This window comes from Andrena cerasifolii, chromosome 3 (genome assembly GCF_050908995.1).
Source record: "Andrena cerasifolii isolate SP2316 chromosome 3, iyAndCera1_principal, whole genome shotgun sequence".
Classification (NCBI taxonomy): Eukaryota; Metazoa; Arthropoda; class Insecta; order Hymenoptera; family Andrenidae; genus Andrena; species Andrena cerasifolii.
Genome location: NC_135120.1, coordinates 4,693,879 through 4,712,998, shown reverse-complemented (window position 1 = coordinate 4,712,998; position 19,120 = coordinate 4,693,879). Strand labels below are relative to the sequence as shown.

The 19,120-nt window shown below is 40.7% G+C and overlaps 1 protein-coding gene and 2 long non-coding RNA genes across 4 annotated transcripts in view; 1 reads left to right on the top strand and 2 right to left on the bottom strand.

The window, feature by feature from the left end:
* Positions 1-19,120, top strand: part of LOC143367066 (uncharacterized) — a 391,763-nt gene that overhangs the window by 103,628 nt on the left and 269,015 nt on the right. The gene's annotated exons all lie outside the window — the stretch shown is intronic.
* LOC143367078 (uncharacterized) overlaps positions 1-19,120 on the bottom strand; it is a 187,442-nt gene that overhangs the window by 103,433 nt on the left and 64,889 nt on the right. The window lies entirely within an intron of this gene.
* LOC143366996 (protein SPT2 homolog) overlaps positions 1-19,120 on the bottom strand; it is a 131,123-nt gene that overhangs the window by 59,285 nt on the left and 52,718 nt on the right. For both annotated transcript variants that reach the window (XM_076808569.1, XM_076808570.1), the window contains exon 4: positions 15,780-15,937. In XM_076808569.1, coding sequence (XP_076664684.1) covers positions 15,780-15,937 — 158 coding nt within the window. The remainder of the gene's footprint in view (positions 1-15,779; positions 15,938-19,120) is intronic.

Here is a 19,120-nt window from a genome sequence, read left to right as displayed (position 1 = left end):
CTTTCCCTGCCGCGGTTTATGGAGAATTCCCCGGTCCCGAATCTTTCTCGATAATCCGGGGACCACTGTACCTCCTGAAGTTCTGGGACCCGGGCAACAGCCGAGCGCGGGACTGTTACGTTGCTAACCACAGCATGGGCTGCGGGAGAACTGCATGACCAACATAGACTAGTGGTACGAGCCTACATAGACCCACACTCATGCAGTTCTCGCGCAGCTATCGCAACGGGTAACATTGGAACAGTCCCGCGCTCGGCTGTTGCCCGGGTCCCAGAACTTCAGGAGGTATTTGCACCGTAAAGGGCAGGCCTGAGTTAGGATAAAAAATGTGTTTCAGAAGCATATCCTCCACACACGATTGGTTCAAATCCCCACGACCATCCCTTTTTGAAATACATTATTTTTTATCTTAAATCTCTCAAAACTTGGCGGTCTCCCACGCGGGGGGGGGGGGACCAATCTGGTCCCAAACAACTATCGATTTGTGTGTGCTTGCTCACGCCTTGACATATAGCTACTGAGAGGGAGCGGGAGTGCGGGGGTTTGTTTACATAACAGCTGTGTCCTAGCTCAAACCAATAGTTGGTTGTATTATATAACTTTATTTTGTGTCCTCTTGGGGTTTACAATCCTTACACGTCACGGCTCTACTTCCGAATAGCCCCAGTGACCGATCGACACGAGATTTGAAGGGAGAGGTGGGGAGGGTATGTGGAGCCCCAATCTAAAATTGTTGCTACGAGAATTTATTAGTTTCCGAGATATTAATGAAAAAAAACCTTTAGTATTTCTGTTGACTTATTCTGACATAACACATTCCACTTTCCTACTTGTTCTGGAGATGAGTATTGGTTGGGGCTAGATTAGTGCGGGGAGTGCGTAAAGCATGGTAGTGAATCGATGTGAGTTTGGAGATTTGAACCAGAAACTTGCAAATGCGATCCATCCTATTATACAGGGCGGACATTTATTACTCCATGCTCTAGAGGAGTGATTCTACAGGCCAAAATAAGACGAAAATAGAGAATACCATTTTTTAATATCACGCTTCGTTTTCGAGAAAATTGGCTTTGAATTTCAGTTAAATACGAGTGCTTTTGAGTCTGGGGGGAACGCGGAGATAAGGGGAATGCGTCCAAGTGTCCGTAGAACAAATTGGGGGGAGGGGCAGAATAGATCCCAGTCAGGGCTACGTGTGCGCAGTGCAAAAAAATAATTTGTAAAAAAAAATTAACAATAATATTTATTAATATTTCGGAAACTAATAAATACCCGAAACCGATGTTTAGGATGCCTTACGCATCCAAAGTGATTTACTCAGACTTCATGAATGGAGTGTAAAAAATATGCTGCCGTTGAATATCCCGAAATGTAATGTTGTACGTTTCACGAGGAAGAAAACAGTTCTTGATTGCACCTACTCCGTTAACAGTACACCACTTGATAATCGTGAAACAATAACCGATTTAGGCGTTACGTTTTCTTCCTCGTTATCGTTCACAAACCATATTCGTCGCATTAAAAGTAGCGCCTTAAAATCTCTGGGCCTAATTATCAGGCATGCCAGGGATTTCAAAAACCCACACACCTTTAAAATTCTGTATTCGGCTTTAATTTTACCACACCTCGAATATGCTTCGCAAGTATGGAACCCGGCGCAATCAAATCATATCAAACTGCTCGAAGGTGTCCAACACAAATTTCTAAGATATGTCGCTTTCAAAATCAATAAACCGATGACTATAACCTGTCACAACTACGATGGCATTCTCAATACCTTAAATATGAGCACTCTGGAAGAACGTAGAACCATGCCAGACTTGGTCTTAGTTTATAAGACCCTTAATCAGTTCATCGATTGTCCAGGAATTCTGGAACTTTTAAAATTCTATGTCCTTAGGATACCCTTATGATCTAGGCAACTTTTTCATATTGCCCCATATCGAACGAACTTAGGAAAAAACGATTGTATAAATAGACTTTGTACAACTGCGAATAATTTCAACGACTTTGTTGACTTTTTCCATGGATCCGTAACCATCTTCAAATCAGCTGTATCAAGACATATTAAGCTACGTATATTGTAAATCGAACTAAATTCTCCTTTATATTTCGTCTTATTTATGTACTCGACACCAAAGGGCCTTCGCCCGTAAGTAAATAAATAAATAAATAAATAAATTTTAGATATATGGTCCATGCCACCATCCCAGGGTTGGGCATTAGTCAAATAAATTTTTATTCGACTACATTTTTATTCGAATGAACTCGAATAAAAATTTCGAATAAAGTGAAGTTATTCGAGAATAACGAATAATTTTTTAGTCGACCAAATTTTTAGTCGTTATTCGTTATTCGAAGGACCGCCATGGCGCCTAAGCGACACGAATAAACGGGGGTCAGAACCCGAGCCGCCCCGGCTCGGGTCCCGAGGCCCTAGGCCTCCGGCCGGGTCGTGGGAGGTATCATGAGGCAAGGGGAACACTTTTCGGGTGTACCTACTCGAGCCGAAGCGGCTTATTCGTGGCACTTAGTCGCCACGGCGGTCCTTCGAATAACGAATAACGAGGAACGAATAACTACTAAAAATTTAGTGGACTAAAAATTTATTCGTTATTCTCGAATAACTGCACTGTATTTGAAATTTGTAATCGAAGGTTAGTTGAAGAACAATTTAGTTGAATAATGCCCAACTCTGCCCCATCCCTCACCACAAACCTCGTGTCGATCAGCCACTGGGGCCATTCGGAAGTATATCCCACGCAACTTCCTCACAACAAACGACATACACAAACATATACGCCTTATAATGCCTTACACACTACGCCTCTTAACACTTTGACTGCCAAAGGCGTATATATACGCTCTCACAAGTCTATCAATATATACGAATGAAAAACTGAATATTTTTAATTTATTCGCAATTATTTATTTTTTTAACCCCTAAGAATGGTATCAAATCTCCGGGGACCGTTTTGGTCTATAGTTACTGTCAGCGAAATTTCCATAGGTCTAGGTGTCATTTTGTCGTAATTTTGGTTCATTTATAAAGAATAAATATGTTCTAATTATTGATGTCATATTAAGTTGAGTACAAAGACATCTGAATGATTTTAAGGTAAAATATCTTTTCATTCAAGTGATTAATTTAAAAAGTATGTATTTTGATAAAGGAATATGCGAAATTTCTATAGTTCCACTCAATATAATACTTTAGTTATTTTATAAAATCAAAATGTTTTAGTTAATAATTATGTTAATATGGTATGTTCCTACAATTCCTTTGAATAACTTTAAAAATTCGGTTAGTCATAGATTTAATTAATGTATGCAACATCGAAATATCTATACTAGCCTACGCTTGCCTCATACTATCTTTAAGTTCTTCCACTGTAGCAAATTGTTTTCCATTTTCGTACACCTTGGGGGCTAGTATTCCCCAAAGGTTTGCTATGGGGCTGAGGTCCGGAGAACGGGCGTGCCACTGCATTAATTCAATATTTTTCCACTGAAACCATTCCCTGGTTACTCTTGAAGTGTGAATGGACGCGTTATCCTGCTGAAATAGGCACTGTTCCGCACCTTCTTCTTCCATGAATGGAATTAAAACATCCTCCAGAAGGTCTGTATACTTTTCCGAATTCATTTTTGTCGATATCCAACATATTGGTGTCTTTGCGGAATATCTAAATGAGGCCCAAATCATGACACTCCCACCACCAAAGTTCCGACTCATAGCAATGTCATGTGATTTACTCAAATCGTGCCAATAGTACTTAAAACCATCTGCTCCATCCAAATTAAATTTTTTCTCATCCGAGAAAATGATATTTTTCCATTCTTCGTTCCAACACATGTGAGTTCTGGCAAAAGCAAGTCTTACTTCTTTATTTTGAAGCTTTCTTAGTCCACACAAAGCGTTTGCTTTTTCGTAGAATTTGTTGAACACGCCTTTTAGATACCGGAAGATCTAATTTCGCTTGTATTTGTCCTGCAGTTACATTTTGATTTGATACAGCACGTAAAACTAACGAAGTCTGCCTTCGACTCAGCTTTTTATTTCCACATTTCCAATGATTTTTGCCATACAAATTGTCTAATTTAACAAAATTATTTACTACGTTATGGGACCTGCTTATTTTTAAGGCAATTTCTCGGTTAGAAAATCCTGCATCTTTGTAAGCCATTATCTTAACCTGCTCATCCTTATTCAATAATTTATCTCGTGGCATGTTAAAAAAAAATTGAAACAACCTAAAAATATATCATATTTTATAAGAATATAAGAAGATGAAGAAATATATCAGGTGGAACTATGGTTATTTCGCTCAAATTCGCAATACAATATCAAATATCATCGTAATAATTAAAACTATACGCAATAATCAGAAATACTACTGAAGAAAACAATTTGAATGGGAGAAACAATGGTGCACCTAACTAGCCCAGTCGGTAACAGTTGATACTCAATCGGTAACAATCAAAAACAATAAAAAAAATTTGTGGAACTATGGAAATTTCGCTGACTGTAATTAGTGGACAACCAGTCGCAGCGACTCATATGCGAATATCGCGCCGTCTGTATTGATGGTTCTCTCCGGAAGTACGCCACAGTCAAAAGGTTAAACCTAACCGCTCGCCCGCTTCCGACACGCGTGCCCACACGCCCCCCTTCCCTACACGTTGACTAACGCTTCCACCCGCTGCCTGTCACTTCAATCCTTCATTCTTCCTTCAGCCTCTCTGCGAATACCAACGCGTAAACGCTGTGTGCGTCAGCCTTATTCCCCGGTAATCATCCACCCTTTTCCCGATCCCTTACTTAGCAGCCACCAGTCCTTTCCTCCACCCCTCCACCCATCCTACGCTCTTCCACACCCTATTACATATATCCCACATCTAGTCCTCCACCTGTACCCCCTCATACTTCCAAACCTCATTGGGTAACCCGTCCCCCCTCCCGCCTTTCCTTACTTATCACCTTTCTAATCTCCTCCTTACTCAACTCCCTCTCTCCATCGTCCCCCTTTTTCTTTCCCCTCCCGTTCACACCCTCCACTCCACTCCTCCTACCAGCCTCCTAAAATAATCCCAATCTTACATTTTTATCCCCTCCGTCTCCCTCCTTTTTATATCTCTAGTCCCCACTTTCCAAACTTCCCTTCCGTCCTAATCCCTCCACTACCTTCTCCCACCTTTCCACCTCCTTCCCCATCTTCTTCTTATACACCATGCTATACTTCTTTTTCCTATCCCTATACTCTTTCCCATCTCCTCCCTCACTTCTCAGCTCCCTACTTACGTTACTTTTTTCCTCCTTACACTCCTTGTCCCACCCTCCTTTTCTTACACTCTCTCCTCTACAAACCTACCCGACCGCCCCTTTTATCCTTTCCATTAACAATCTCCATTCTTCCTATATTCGTCTCTCTCACCCTCACCCTTCCCAAAATTCTTTACAAACTCCTCTCTAGCCTCAGCTGTCAGTCAAATTCCCCCTTACCTCCCTCCCTACCATCCCCCCCTCCAGTCCCACCCAACCCCATAGCTCTTCACCTCCTCCTTCAATTCCCTTATCGCTCTTACCAACTAACATCCCTGCCATCCCCCCTTCGCACTGCTTCCTCTCCTCTTCCTCCCGGCGATCTCATCGTTTTCCACTCCGTTTAAACCCTCCTCTTCCCTCGCCCTCCATCAACACACTTCCTCCTCCTCTCTCTCCCTCTTTTCCTTCCAGAAGCTATCCAAACTACCTACGCTACTCCCTATATTATTTACACTGTCCTTCCTACAGCTTTACTCGTTCTCTTCCCCCCTTTCCCCCTTCTCACACCTCATCATCTCGTCCTTTCCCAGCATTCCCCCCCCCCACCTCCCTTTGCTCATTATCTTACCCCCCCCCCGCCCCGTTTAAACCTCCCGCCTTTCTGCCAACTCTTGCATCTTTTCTCCTCTCCCACAGGTGTCTCTACATGCCTTCCTATTGCTTCTTTCCCGCCAAAATTCGCATATATCCGCCACTTAACCACCAAACCTTATCCCTTGTATTTTCATGCCACCCTCTATCCCAGCCCTTTTTCTTTCAACTCTATCCCTTCCTCACGGCCCCCTTCCCTCTCACCTTCCACACTCGCACTCTGCCCTCTCCTCCACCTCCTAACCAGACTTTCCTTCACTTGCGAACACCACTCACTTTCACGCACCTGTTACGCCCGCGACCGGAAACGGAAGTCCCAATCGTTGGTTATTATTTCGTGCAATTTTTTTCGCCCGAATGAAGTGTACTCGCAACCTCGCGAGTACAATAGTGCATTTTCGGTATCCTTGCGTTGACTCTGTGCTGATGCCAGAAATTACAGATCGCGCAATATTGAGTAGGCCGTAACGCAGCCGCGCGTGCGAGACAATCCGACCGTCGGCGTTCTTTTAATTCGATTCGAAAAACATAAGATTGCACACGCATGAGTATCACGCTAACTTATTACGCTGTATGATGCTCGACCGTGTGCGATCGTACGTTTTGCGAAACGAATTAAAAGAACGCCGACGGTCAGACTCTCCCGTACGCACGGCTACTCAGTGGCCGCTCGGAGGCAAAGTTATATTGCGCGATCTGTACCTGTGCCTGCACTCGATTATGAGCGCTGCGCTACCGATACAAAACCTTTCGTAGCTCCCAGAATTTTTAGAGATGCACTTTGAAATTCTGCTGGCATATTTTTGAGACCCCAAATATTATGAAAATACAGAAAAAGAAAAATCGCAAAAAAAAATTCACAGTGGTTTCCCCCTTAATGTTACTTACCAAATGTTTGAACAATATTCGTGAAATACTTGAAACATAAGTGTTTACAAATTCAAGGACATCATTTTGAACATTTAATAAAATAATTCTCAACCCAGAATACGTTTATTTTAATATGTTTCGCCGCCTCCTCGAAGTGTCACTTGAGAAAAGTAGTCTTCATCATAACTCTTTAACTATGCAAAATAAAAAAATGTTTCGGTAATTATGCATGAAAGGGGGCCGCATCTCCAATTTTGTTGAATCTCAGTTGTGTTGTAGAGGAGAGGATCCTGAGTAATATGCACTTTATCCGAAGCGCGGCACGATCGTGGTTCAAGAGTTATGACAAAAAGAATATATTACTAAGGTCGTGTTCAGATATATTGGCCGGTGAGTTCGGTTTCACGAGCAGCGCGCGAGGAGAAATCAGCCACCACCACCTGACGATCGTGGATTCGCAGTTGAAGTTGCTGGGCCCCCAAAGGGTATGGTGGGGTAACGGGAACGCTGTTCGACACTGCCTGAACGAAGCCATGTGGCTGTTGTTTATTCTTAGCGTAGTAGTTGTGTGCGTGACGAAGTTATGCGTAAACCAATACGAGATGAAACTATCGAGAAAGAATCAATGTTCTGACCAATAAAACTCCTGAATTTTTTCTGACCTCACGCACACCTATTCTGATGTATGTATTTCTACGCTAAGAACTCGATTTGGCCTACACGTCAGGAGCTTGGCGCTATCCCCACCACATCTGACTCGCTCTTGTTCTGCGAAGGCGAGAGCGAGATGGAACGAAAGCGTGTCAGAGGGACTGAAAGCAAGCGAGGAACGGTACGAGACAGATGACGCGTTGATACATACTTTGTCTCGCTCCGCTTTTCATATACCTAATACTCCGTCCTGTGTGCACGCCGGGCATGAGCGTGTTTAGACACGCTTTCATTCCATGACGCTCTCGTCTTCGGCAAGAAAGAAGCGAGAAACGACCACTCGGAATTGTGTCCCGTCTATGTAGTTAAAGTGATGGGGATGATTCGCTGCATGTGTGTCTACCTAACGGGCACCGAATCCCCACCGCGCGGCGAGCAGGCGTAGCCCGAGAGAGAGTGAGAACGTAGAGAAAGGAGCACCGAGGTAGGCAAGCGGTGTGGTGGGAGAATACCCCTCCCGAAACTCACCGGCTAATATATATGAAATGGACTTTAGTTACATTACTTGTACTCCAATATACATAAGTGGTTTCTGCTATGGACCTCACCCCGGGTATTGATTCAATCTCATTTTGATTATTTTCCGTCACAAATGCTAAGTACATCTGCGGCATTGAGAGGCGTACCGTTAATGTTTCAAAACGTCATAAAATTTACTTAGAGTTTGTACGCAAGGAGAAGTATTTAAAGATGAGTCAATTTTCACCTTCAATAGTCTTTTATTTCGCATTTCCTGTACCTAACATTTCGATGTACCCTGCATTTGTGACGGAAAAGAATTGTCCAGCGTATGTGCCTGCCACTCCTGGCGTAGACCATTGGTAGGTAGGTATCTGTTTCAACAGGCAATGCCCAACGCGTGCTACCTGTGGCGCGAACAAGATGCTTCCTATTCCAGCGGGTTCTTCCAGTGAAAATCAGTAAATTTGTAAGCGCAATATCTCTAAAACCAGTGGAAATAAGGTGTATACATTATAGGTTACTGAATTTGTCTTGGAACGCACTATCTAGTGATCTCGAAAAAGAAAATAGTTCTATTTAAAAAATCGAACTTGACCATCGTATCTTTTAAAATAATAATCGAAGAAAAAAGTCGTCCGCGCTAATAAATTTGCCCCCTCGAACCATGCAATTCCATATAAATAAATTTATTTATCTCCAATACATTAGGAGATATCCAGCTGTGCAGTGTTCCCGCAGACACCCTGTATATATGGAAACATTAATCTTTCATAACTCTTGAACCAATATTACTCAGCATACTCCATATACTCCCTACAATATATCTCAAATTCGACAAAATTAGAGTTGCGACCCTGTTTTGTGCATATTTACCAATGTTTCGTAAGTTGCGCACTTACTATGAAAAATATGTCCACAAATTAATATATCACATATTTTAATATTTATACTCGTTTGAATACTTAATAAAATTCCAGAAATAAAATATATATATGATAAGTAGACTGCGGACGTTTATGCACTAAAAATATATCAAAATATGCAAATAAAATGTATGAAATATGAAAATATATATCAGGATATACCAAGAAATATACCAAAATATGGGAAGAATATGTGGGATACGCATTAAGTACTATTGCCCGATGAGAAGAAGAATGATTACCCACAAGCTGAAATGTCACAGGGGCAAGGGGAATCGTTCACTCACGTCAACCTATCCCCTCCAACACAGTTCGTCCTGTGACGAAGAACGCGAACGAAACCAATCGCGACAATCCGCAGATATGGACAGCCGCTAAGAACCGAAAAGTAGGACTTCTTGGAGGGGATAGGGTAAAGTGAGCAGGCGATTCCCCTTGCCCCTGCGACATTTCAGCTTGTGGGTAGTCATTCTTCTTCTCATCGGGCAATAGTATATCAGCAAAATGCTGTAATAATGGAAGGTTTATTATTTAGGTATTATGAATACAATTTAAACTGCAACAAACTATACGCATTTTTTCTGTATTAGCCGTAGTTAATTGATGACATTTATCTATTAAGGGGACCTTCCGGTCTAAAAGACTTTTTTTTATTTCATTTTTCGAATGCTCAACCTTTTAGGAATACGTGTTTAAAAGGATTTGTTGAAATTCGTAAAATCCCCGAAGTTATAGGCATTTGAGTAGCGGCAAATGCATGGGCAACAACCGGCCATTCGGCGCCTACTTAAAACTTTAAACGCGTTTTTCTCGAAACAGTGTTCTCAAAACGGTGAGACCTGTATTTCCAAAAGTTATTATTCGATTCGACTGAAACTTTTTTCATTATGAAGAATATACTTCTAACTAGGGGGATACCAGAAAAAATACAAACAATTGAAAATTTATAATTTTCAAAGGCATTGAAAGGATAAAACATATAGGGAAAAAGTGATTTCAAACTTGAAATGTCGTTATTTTCTAAAAAAAATGTCATTATTAAATTTTTTTTCAGGTTTCCCTCCTAGCCAGAAGTATATTCTTCAAAATAAAAGAAGTTTCAGTCGAATCAGATATAACTTTTGGAGATACAGGTCCCACCGATTTGGATCAATTTTTTGACGCCTTGACTTTAACGAGTCCCCAGTGCCGTCTGCAATGATTAGTTATAAACCAAAAAATATATTTTTATAATTTAAGACATCCTTAATACAATACAAAAAGTCCCATTAAATTATATATAGTAGTTCTTCTTTAATTAATTCCTAAAGATCACCTAATTTCTTGGGCTCTAGACCGGAAGGTCCCCTTAAAATAAATTTAGAAGCGGAAAGCGATGACGAGATTGAGGCATTTTTAAATTTACTGGAATGGTATTGTTTAACTTCCGCAGGATTCTCAGCAACTTCACCTCTTAAAATTTGATCAATTCGTGAAATGTTTTCGAAACTAGTTTTCTTGTTCAAAACTGGCTTTTATTTCGACATAATTTTTTTCTTCGACATTCCCAGCTATACTCATAGCAATCAGCTGAAACGATCATATACAAATCGTCGAAGCAAACACGAAGGAAGCGATCACGGCACGGGCAGTGACACGCTCGAGAACGACAGAGAAGTGAATAAAGAAGGAACGTTAAAATACTCCTTGGATTTTGTTCGACGTCATTTAATAATTGCGTAAAATCGATTAATAGCACTCTAATCATCTCTAGTTTCGTCATATTAATTGGTAAATGTTTAAAATAGCGTAAACTGCACTAATGCTGGAACTGCACTAATCATTGGCACTCCTGATTAAAAAGTCAAATATTAACACGTGAAAACTTAGCAAGTACCTACTTTTTTACAATTTCTTTTTTTTTTTTACTACAACACTGCAAAGCCCAGTAGTTGAAGTACACATTTTACGTCTGGCAACACCACAAAGTGGGACAAAGGGCTGAGTTTTAGGTATTTTCTTAAAATTTTGATAAGGGGTAGGTAAGTATATTTTGTCGCTTTATAACTAAGTAATAGGTTGAAGTACAGATTAACTAAGTGTAGTAGGTATTTAATAGTGAATGAAATAGTCTGTTTAAACACTATAAACTTCGTTCTTAACTACATATGTTCTTCTATATAACCTCAAATTTTAGGGTGCCAATGATAGTACTTTTATGCCTATTTTTGTTTTTCATTGAATATTTTTAAAATAAAAGACTTAATAGGTACTCAAGATGTTTTATTTTATTGAGAAATCCACAATCATTGAAAATAACTGAGAATTAAGACCATGTAAAAACTTCACAAAAAGATATAGACATTCCAATTGGGATTTTCGCTTAGGGTGCCAATCGTTGCACAGTTTACACTAGGTGTTTATAAACACTATATTTTCTTTCACGTCGGATGTCTTTTTAGCATACAGTAATGTCCGGTTCGCTGACGCAGCTTTGACCCGATTAGTTGGCACGGAGACATCCCCACTAGGGATGTGCGGGTAATCGAATGTGTCGGGTACCCGAGCGGTCGGGTCGGGTCGGGTAAAGTCGGGCGGGCTCAGACGGGGGCCCGGGACAGACGGGCCTACGGGTAGTTCGACTGTGTCGTGTAGCCCGATTACTTCCGGTAATGCGGTGCTTGATAAGTTCATATACGTGTCGGAGAATAAAAAAATAATGAATAAATTTAATTGAGATGTATCGTTTATTTCGTTACAATGCTTACACAGGGTTGAGCAAATAGATAGTCGATGTTTACAATGCTATTACTAATGACGACATGTAGTTATGAATGATTGAATTGCGAAATTATTTTGGCGCCAATCGAAAACGCAAGCGTCAGACTGTTAGTGGGCACTTGAATGTAGTCTCGGAAGAGAAACGTAAGTGGTTGTTTAGCCACCGGAAAAGGTTGATAATTTGAATGCGGAATTTAAAAAAAAAAAAGAAAAAGGGTTGGTTTCCGAAAGAGATCGTCATCGAGGACAATTCAGCTTTCCCTTCCCGAGAATTCATTAGTTTCCGATTTAAATAGTATTATAGTTTATAGTTTGATTAAAAGTAATTTTTTTGAAAGTTCTTTATAACAACATTGTTCAATTCTTGTTGAAGTCAAATAAAAATGAGACGCTTTTCAAGGAGAAGGGTCAACGTAAACCCCCAATCGCCCTCGGAGGCTTCATCGTTTCCCCCTATTCCGACATACGTATTCAGCTTTTTTAAACATCCGAGTACTCGAAAAGCATGTACAAAATCTTTACCTATAAGAAACTTTAGAATAAGATGATTTTCATATTCATATGCTTGTATATTTTTATTACATACTATGAAACATCCGGAAAATATGCGTTTTTAAACATGTATTTAGTATTGCGATATTTAAAAAAAAAGGAAGTTTAATACATTATTAACAATATTTTCTGGATGTTTCATAGTATGTAATAAAAATATACAAGCATATGAATATAAAAATTATCTTATTCTAAAATTTCATATAGGTAAAGATTTTGTACATGCTTTTCGAGTACTCAGTTGTTTAAAAAAGCGGAATACGTATATCAACTTATCAAGCACCGCATTACCCGAAATAATCGGGCGAATCAACATAATCGGGCTACTCGACACAATCGCGCTACCCGAAGTAATCGGGCTACTCGACACAATCGCGCTACCCGAAGTAATCGGGCTACACAACACAGTCGGCCTACCCGTTGGCCCGTCTGTCCCGGGTCCCCGTCCGAGCTCGCCCGACTTTACCCGACCCGACCCGAGCCCGAAAAGTCGGGTACCCGCACACCTCTAATCCCCACCCGTTCCGGCAACTGCTCGATCGGAGAGTTCGCCGAGGGCCCGCGGCATCTACACCCATGATCAACGATGACAGAAATGCTAATGATCCACCGAAATAAGAAACATCTAAGTTTTATATTTTTCACTTTATAATGATAAGATTGCTTTAATTGAATTACTGAAGGCCTTGCGATGAAAAAGATACCAAACGCGATCGTGTTTGAATAATTTTGAGTTAGACATGCACTACAGTTGTGTTGCAAGGTTTGCTGGTGAGGAGATTCTCCTCGAAAATCTAGCTGCACTTCGCGGTTGTCCTTGAATGGGTCGTTCACCGGGCTCCGATAGTTCGGGTGATGATGTCGGGAACGGGATCCTCGGACTGAGCCGAGAGGTAGTGGATCGTTGCCGGTTAAAGAGTTAGAATTCACCGTAGGTTTTGAACTAAGCTTTATTGAGTGACTCTTGTCGACGGGGCGATCACGGGAGTGATCCCTTAACTGATCTTTTACCATTCGATCATCGGTTGTCCGGGCGTGGGTTCATATACAAGATGTGAGGTCGTGGTTTGGTGATCGCGGGGGGAAGCCTAATGGTCTCCGCCTGTGGATTTTCGGCTTTGCAGCGTATGCGAATTACGCCAGGTGTTATGAGTTACGTTTCGTTACATAACAGTTGAACCCGATTAAGCTCATAATTTATCTTCAATTAGGCACATACAAAATCATTCCCCCAACCATTTCATGTTTACTTACGACGTGAGGACCTTCGCGACCGAGCACTCGACGTCCGAGAACAATTGAACCACAAAAGACAATCTGTGTCATTAAGAAGGGAAGACTGTCAAGTTGCTCATTTTTCATCGGATCTTGACGAAACTAACAGCAATCGATTCCTTATGTTTTCCAAATGAAAATGGTACCAAATCCGATAAAATTCGTGCTGTAATTAACGAAATTACACGAAAAAAAAGTAATTTGCACTATTTCAAACTATCTTCGTTAAAAATAGTCAAATTTACATGGAATTTGGTGTCTTTTAATCGGGAAGTCCAGGAATCCATTAGTGCTGCGTTGCCCCGATGGGCAGTCTAAGAGCACGAGCATCCATCGCGTTTTCCAAAGCTCGCGTGAAAGGTGGCGCTCGAAACCAATGAAGTTGCGGCCATGTAACGGATGGGGAAAACTCTAGTAGTGTGCGTGTAGGCTCGTACCCGTAGGCTTATATAACTGGGACTCTTGGAGCCGCACCAGTGTTCTACATTTTAGGAATTGGGAAAATAAACAGGAATTGACTAATGATTAAACAATAATATTATATAATTGGACGGAATAGACTTGAAGAGTCCCACTTACACGTCTGACTAACAAAAAGTTTATTATTAAACGATTATTATTCACTTCAATCCTCTGTTTGTTTGTTTGTATGTATGTTTGTTTAGTTCAAATGTAGAAAGTCAATTTTAACCCACTTGCAACTATCCAATAGACTTGAAACTTTGCAGGCATACGTAGTTTGGATGTCAATACAAAATTATGAAGAAGAAGAAACCCCCCAGGGGTTTAAAAAATTACCCAGTCATCAATAAATATATCCCATAACCACAAATCCAAACGACTTGAAATCACCCTGTAACCACAAGTCAAATCAATTCAATCGACATGTAACCCATCCGTTACATGCCCGCAACTTCATTGGTTCGAGCGCCCCCTTCCACGCGAGCTTTGGAAAACGCGATGGTTGCTCGTGCTCTCGGACCGCCCCTCGGGGCAACGCTGCATTAGTTACTTTCGTATCAATACAATGAAAAATAAGGAACTTGACTTTGTGTAAAGTTGATGAAACATTTGAAGTTCTTAGCTGGCCGGCTTCGACGCGTCGCGGCACACCATATACCTAGAGTCGATCGGACGATATATCATCAATTTTACACAAAATCAAATTCTTTACTTTTTAACGTATCGATACAACAGTTGCACAAATGGATTCCTGGCATTCTCCCCATTAAAAGACACCAAATTCCATGTAAATCTGACTATTTTTAACGAAGATAGCTTTAAATTGTGCAAATTATTTTTTTCATGTAATTTCGTTAATTATAGCCCGAATTATGTCGAATTTGACATCATTTTTGTTGGGAAAACACAAGGAATCGATTGGTGTCACGTTCGTGAAGATTCGATGAGAAATGCGGAACTTGATATTCTTCCCTTCTTGATGGGTCTTAATGCTATCTTTGATTTTCAGGGTCCCCTATTTTCAAGCGCCGAAACCTTTAAAACGCAGTGAAACGTGAAATCCGAAGAGTGAAGTTCTCCTACCACCCAATAAGAGATACTCTCCGGAGCCGGAAATTATCAACTTAACCGCGATCAACAGTACATAACTCTATCCCACTAACTCTCAATGTATGCGACTCGTCCTCGACGCATCTAGAGGCGGGCGAGCCGGAGAGAGATAAGATCTGGTAATTCCGGGGACACTTACCTCCCTCAATAGTAGACGCGACTATGTCCAAGTCCTGGCGTCACTTAACCGAGCATTATTGTAGTTGATATTGCATAGTTTCCCCTCCACTCACAAAACTGATACCTCCTACTTCATTAATTCAGTCTTGTACTAATATACGTCGATTCCTTTCTACCTTGTACATCTTATTTACTAATTCACGCACTAACTTAAGAACAGATATCAAATGTATTTTCTTTCATTATTATCTTGGTGAGGCGAACACTTCACTATATCTGATACAACGGAGCTGTATTTGTCGTTATGTCTTCAACAATTATTTGGTCATGTGTACCATGTTTATGTACAATATCACTTAGCAAATTTACTAGTGAGGAGTTGATCGAGAGTCTAGTAAGGTAATACTGGATTTTACGAACTAATATGGAATATGCAATGTATTGTTTCATTTGTTCTTAAAAAAATATGTAATAAATGGAAAATATGTAGTAGGTACATTGTTAAAACCCTCTGATGATGAAACATATTTCTATCCAAGTCTCACTTTATTACCAATCTTCCATAAAAGTATGCATTTGCATTAACATCCGCAGTCTAATAATAAATGTTTTCCTACCTTTGTAGATGCGATATCTTTTATTGTCTTTTTCCGAGTTTCACTAAAAAGTGGCTTTTGTGGTGGTGCATTGTTGTACTTATTCATTAATTGGTTATAGAATGCAGAAGCTTCCTGCGATACATATCCGTAATCATCCTCATCCGGCTGAGAAGGTCCTAAAATGAATAAAAAAAAATTTATTAATTATACACTGGAATAATATACAGAGTGTTTGCTTTACATGGAAATGGTTTCATATGTGAAAAATGGTTTCATATGAAGGGGGACAATATGCGGTATAAATGGTTTTTCTGCGGGTCGAAAAATAGGAGAAATTGCAAGGTAAATTTAATTTGTTTAAATAGGACATTATATTTTTTTATTCGTAATTAGTGATGGGCGCAATACCAGTCTTTCTCATGAGTTTCAAGTAGTTCGATACCCAAAGTACCCGTTTGGAACGTTCGATACGTATCGAAATTGTAAGTACTTGATATCGACGTTTGATACCAGTCGGAGCTAAAATGAGTACTGAGTGGAATTGGTATCATGGCAACAGGAAAGTATCGATACTATTCGAACCGGAATCAAACATGCATAGGTATCGAAACAGTAATGAGTACTTTAGGTATCGAATAGAATCGATTCCCAAATGATACGTATAAAAGTCTCGGCCCTTGAAACTCGACTGCGTTGAGGTCCGACGTTGAGCATACAAAGTCTCGCGATAAGGAACCCCTGAATAGTTGGACAAGGAAAGAGAATAAATATAACGAGAGAAAGCGGAATAGATGTACAGGGTGATCCTCTCGTGACGCTAGTCAAACAAAGTGGCTCCCGCCACCACACGCACAGTGTTTCGCGTATATGGGCGTTCGGAAGAAAACTCATAGCTTCTGAACTAATCAATTTTCGACCTAAGTATCCTAATACTTTTTTAAGGAGAATATAAAGATGCATCGATAGGTGTATAAAAAATATGCAGTTCCATTAAAAAAAAAATGAGGTGATCTTGATTTTTTATTGAATAAAACTTTTTTTTAATAATTTTTACTTTTGCAATCTGTTGTAGTCGGCATCTCGTCCGACCCGAACGCAGTCGAGTTTAATGGACCGAGACTTTTGTAGGTATCATTTGGGAAACGATTCTATCCAAGTACTCATTATTCCTGTTTCGATACCTACGGATGCTTGTTTCGGGTTCGAATAGTATCGATACCAAGTCCAGCCAAGATGTTGATACCTACAAAGGATCGAATCTTTTGAGTAGGTATCATTTATAGTCGAATTAACGAAAGAAGTCGCCTGGGCGGCCCGTAGGCCGGCGCGAGTGGTTCGGGAGAGACCTAATGCCTGCTGCGTACTTCGTGCGACGTTGCCACGTTGTGTAGCAGATCGGACGTCTCTTTCTATCTTTAAGCGCAACTGTGTCTCTCTCACTCGCTCGATAAAACAGATTCCTTTATCTACAAGTCACTCCACGCCAAATCGATCAAATTTTTAGAAACTTTGATCAGAATGCAATATGTATTTTGTCAATCACGTGAAATTATAAAAACATCTTTTTCACAAATAATCAACCATTAAAGAAGGTGACAGTATGTATAGACCTGATCATCATAAAAAGAATGTCATTGATCAAGAGTGGGTTAATGAAACTCTTTATCGGTTAATAACAGCTCATGCTGACGTTAATTTTCAAAATTCCATGCTCGAAAGCATAATATTTCGTACGTGAAATATGCAAAGTAAAACTTTGGTTATAATTTTTAAAATTACAAAAAAAAGAATGAATTCAATACGATAAAGAGTTTCCGAGATAAAAATTGACAAGTACAGCTCGGTTTCATGAAAATAGGCAAAAATTGAACAAATTCAAAACCAGCAAAGTGATGACTGAAATCCCTTCCTATATAATATTTCAGTTTGAACAAAATCCCTGACATCGAGTGCAAAAAGTGATCGATTTGCCGTGGAATGACGCTAAGTAGAATAAGAATCCTATGAGCCTGTATTCCTCGACTTATCCGCCATTCATTCTGCATGGCACGTGCCGCAATAGCCAATAAGATTCGACACTGTGTCAAATCTTTATGGGAAGTACGTTGGGTTCGCCCTCTGGAAGAGGATAGCAATATACACCCGACAACGATTTCTCCAGGCCCACAGCTAAGTAGGCGAAAGTCATTGGCCAAGGCGTAGGGAGCCGCGTAGGGGAAGCACTAATCGCGAGCCTGGAGTAGCAGCAACGTCGCGAATTCTGGTCCCGGTCTCAAGGCGCCTTCTTTCGATCATTAGACTACAGGTATCGATACTTTCTGACACCTACGGTACTCACACGTGCTTGAGATGCCATGATACTTCAGCGCTAGGTATCGATACTGCTTGAGCGGTATCACGTCCATCACTATTCATAATATGCTAGCGTTTATCTCAATAAACGTCTTTCGTCTCAACGAGCTCACGAGTCAACGATGTGCAACGCTACTGTTACGAGCCGGGGCTGCGGCAACGCGAGAGGCCGGCGAGAAGGGTATTTCCCAAGGAATGCGGTTTATGAGTTTGTTAGTTAGAGGCGGACGAACCTGATGCGAAATCAGGGAGCCGCAGGAGGGTGAAACGTCGTGAATGAACCCGATGCGAAATCTGGGAGTCATTGGGTTCGAGAAGATTCCTTGTTTTGGAGGAAAGGTTGCCAACGAATCTGATGCGAAATCAGGGAGTCGCGGGAAATGTTAGTGATGCCTCGTAACTCTTAATTAAAGTTTGATACAACTCGAGCGGTAAAGTTGTATCGATGGGTGAGTGCTACTAATAATATAAGGATCGCTGGGTAAAAGATGGGTTTAACGAATCTACTCGGTTTACACGTGAACACTATTCATATATTCAATAATCAATTATTGTATAAATGTAAGATGCCACTAATTTGCACGGTGTTGACGCATTGGCGATGTGGGTCGTAAGAGTGGCTATTTCAATGTGCCAAATAGAATATAAACCGAACTCGTGGATTCTATAGGGTTAACTATTGATTCGGAAGGCGACTTGAGCCCGATCTTACTAGATTTAACCAACTCTGTACGAGCGTGACACGACGTGACTCTACGCGTAACTGTATAGCTTTAAACCGAAGAGAGTAGAAACCAAAGGATTTATATAGTCCCAAAATGAGTGGGGATTCATTAGAAATCTCCATATAAGGAGATCCGAATGGGTCGTCGTCGCGTCACTCCGTTCCCATGGTCGTGATCCAGCAGGTAGACATCATCACCTCCATTAGTGTTGTGTGATAAGCGAAAGGATTTTAGGGCGTTTTCCCTTCGCAGACGCGGGCCAGAAAACGGTTGAAAGTGGCG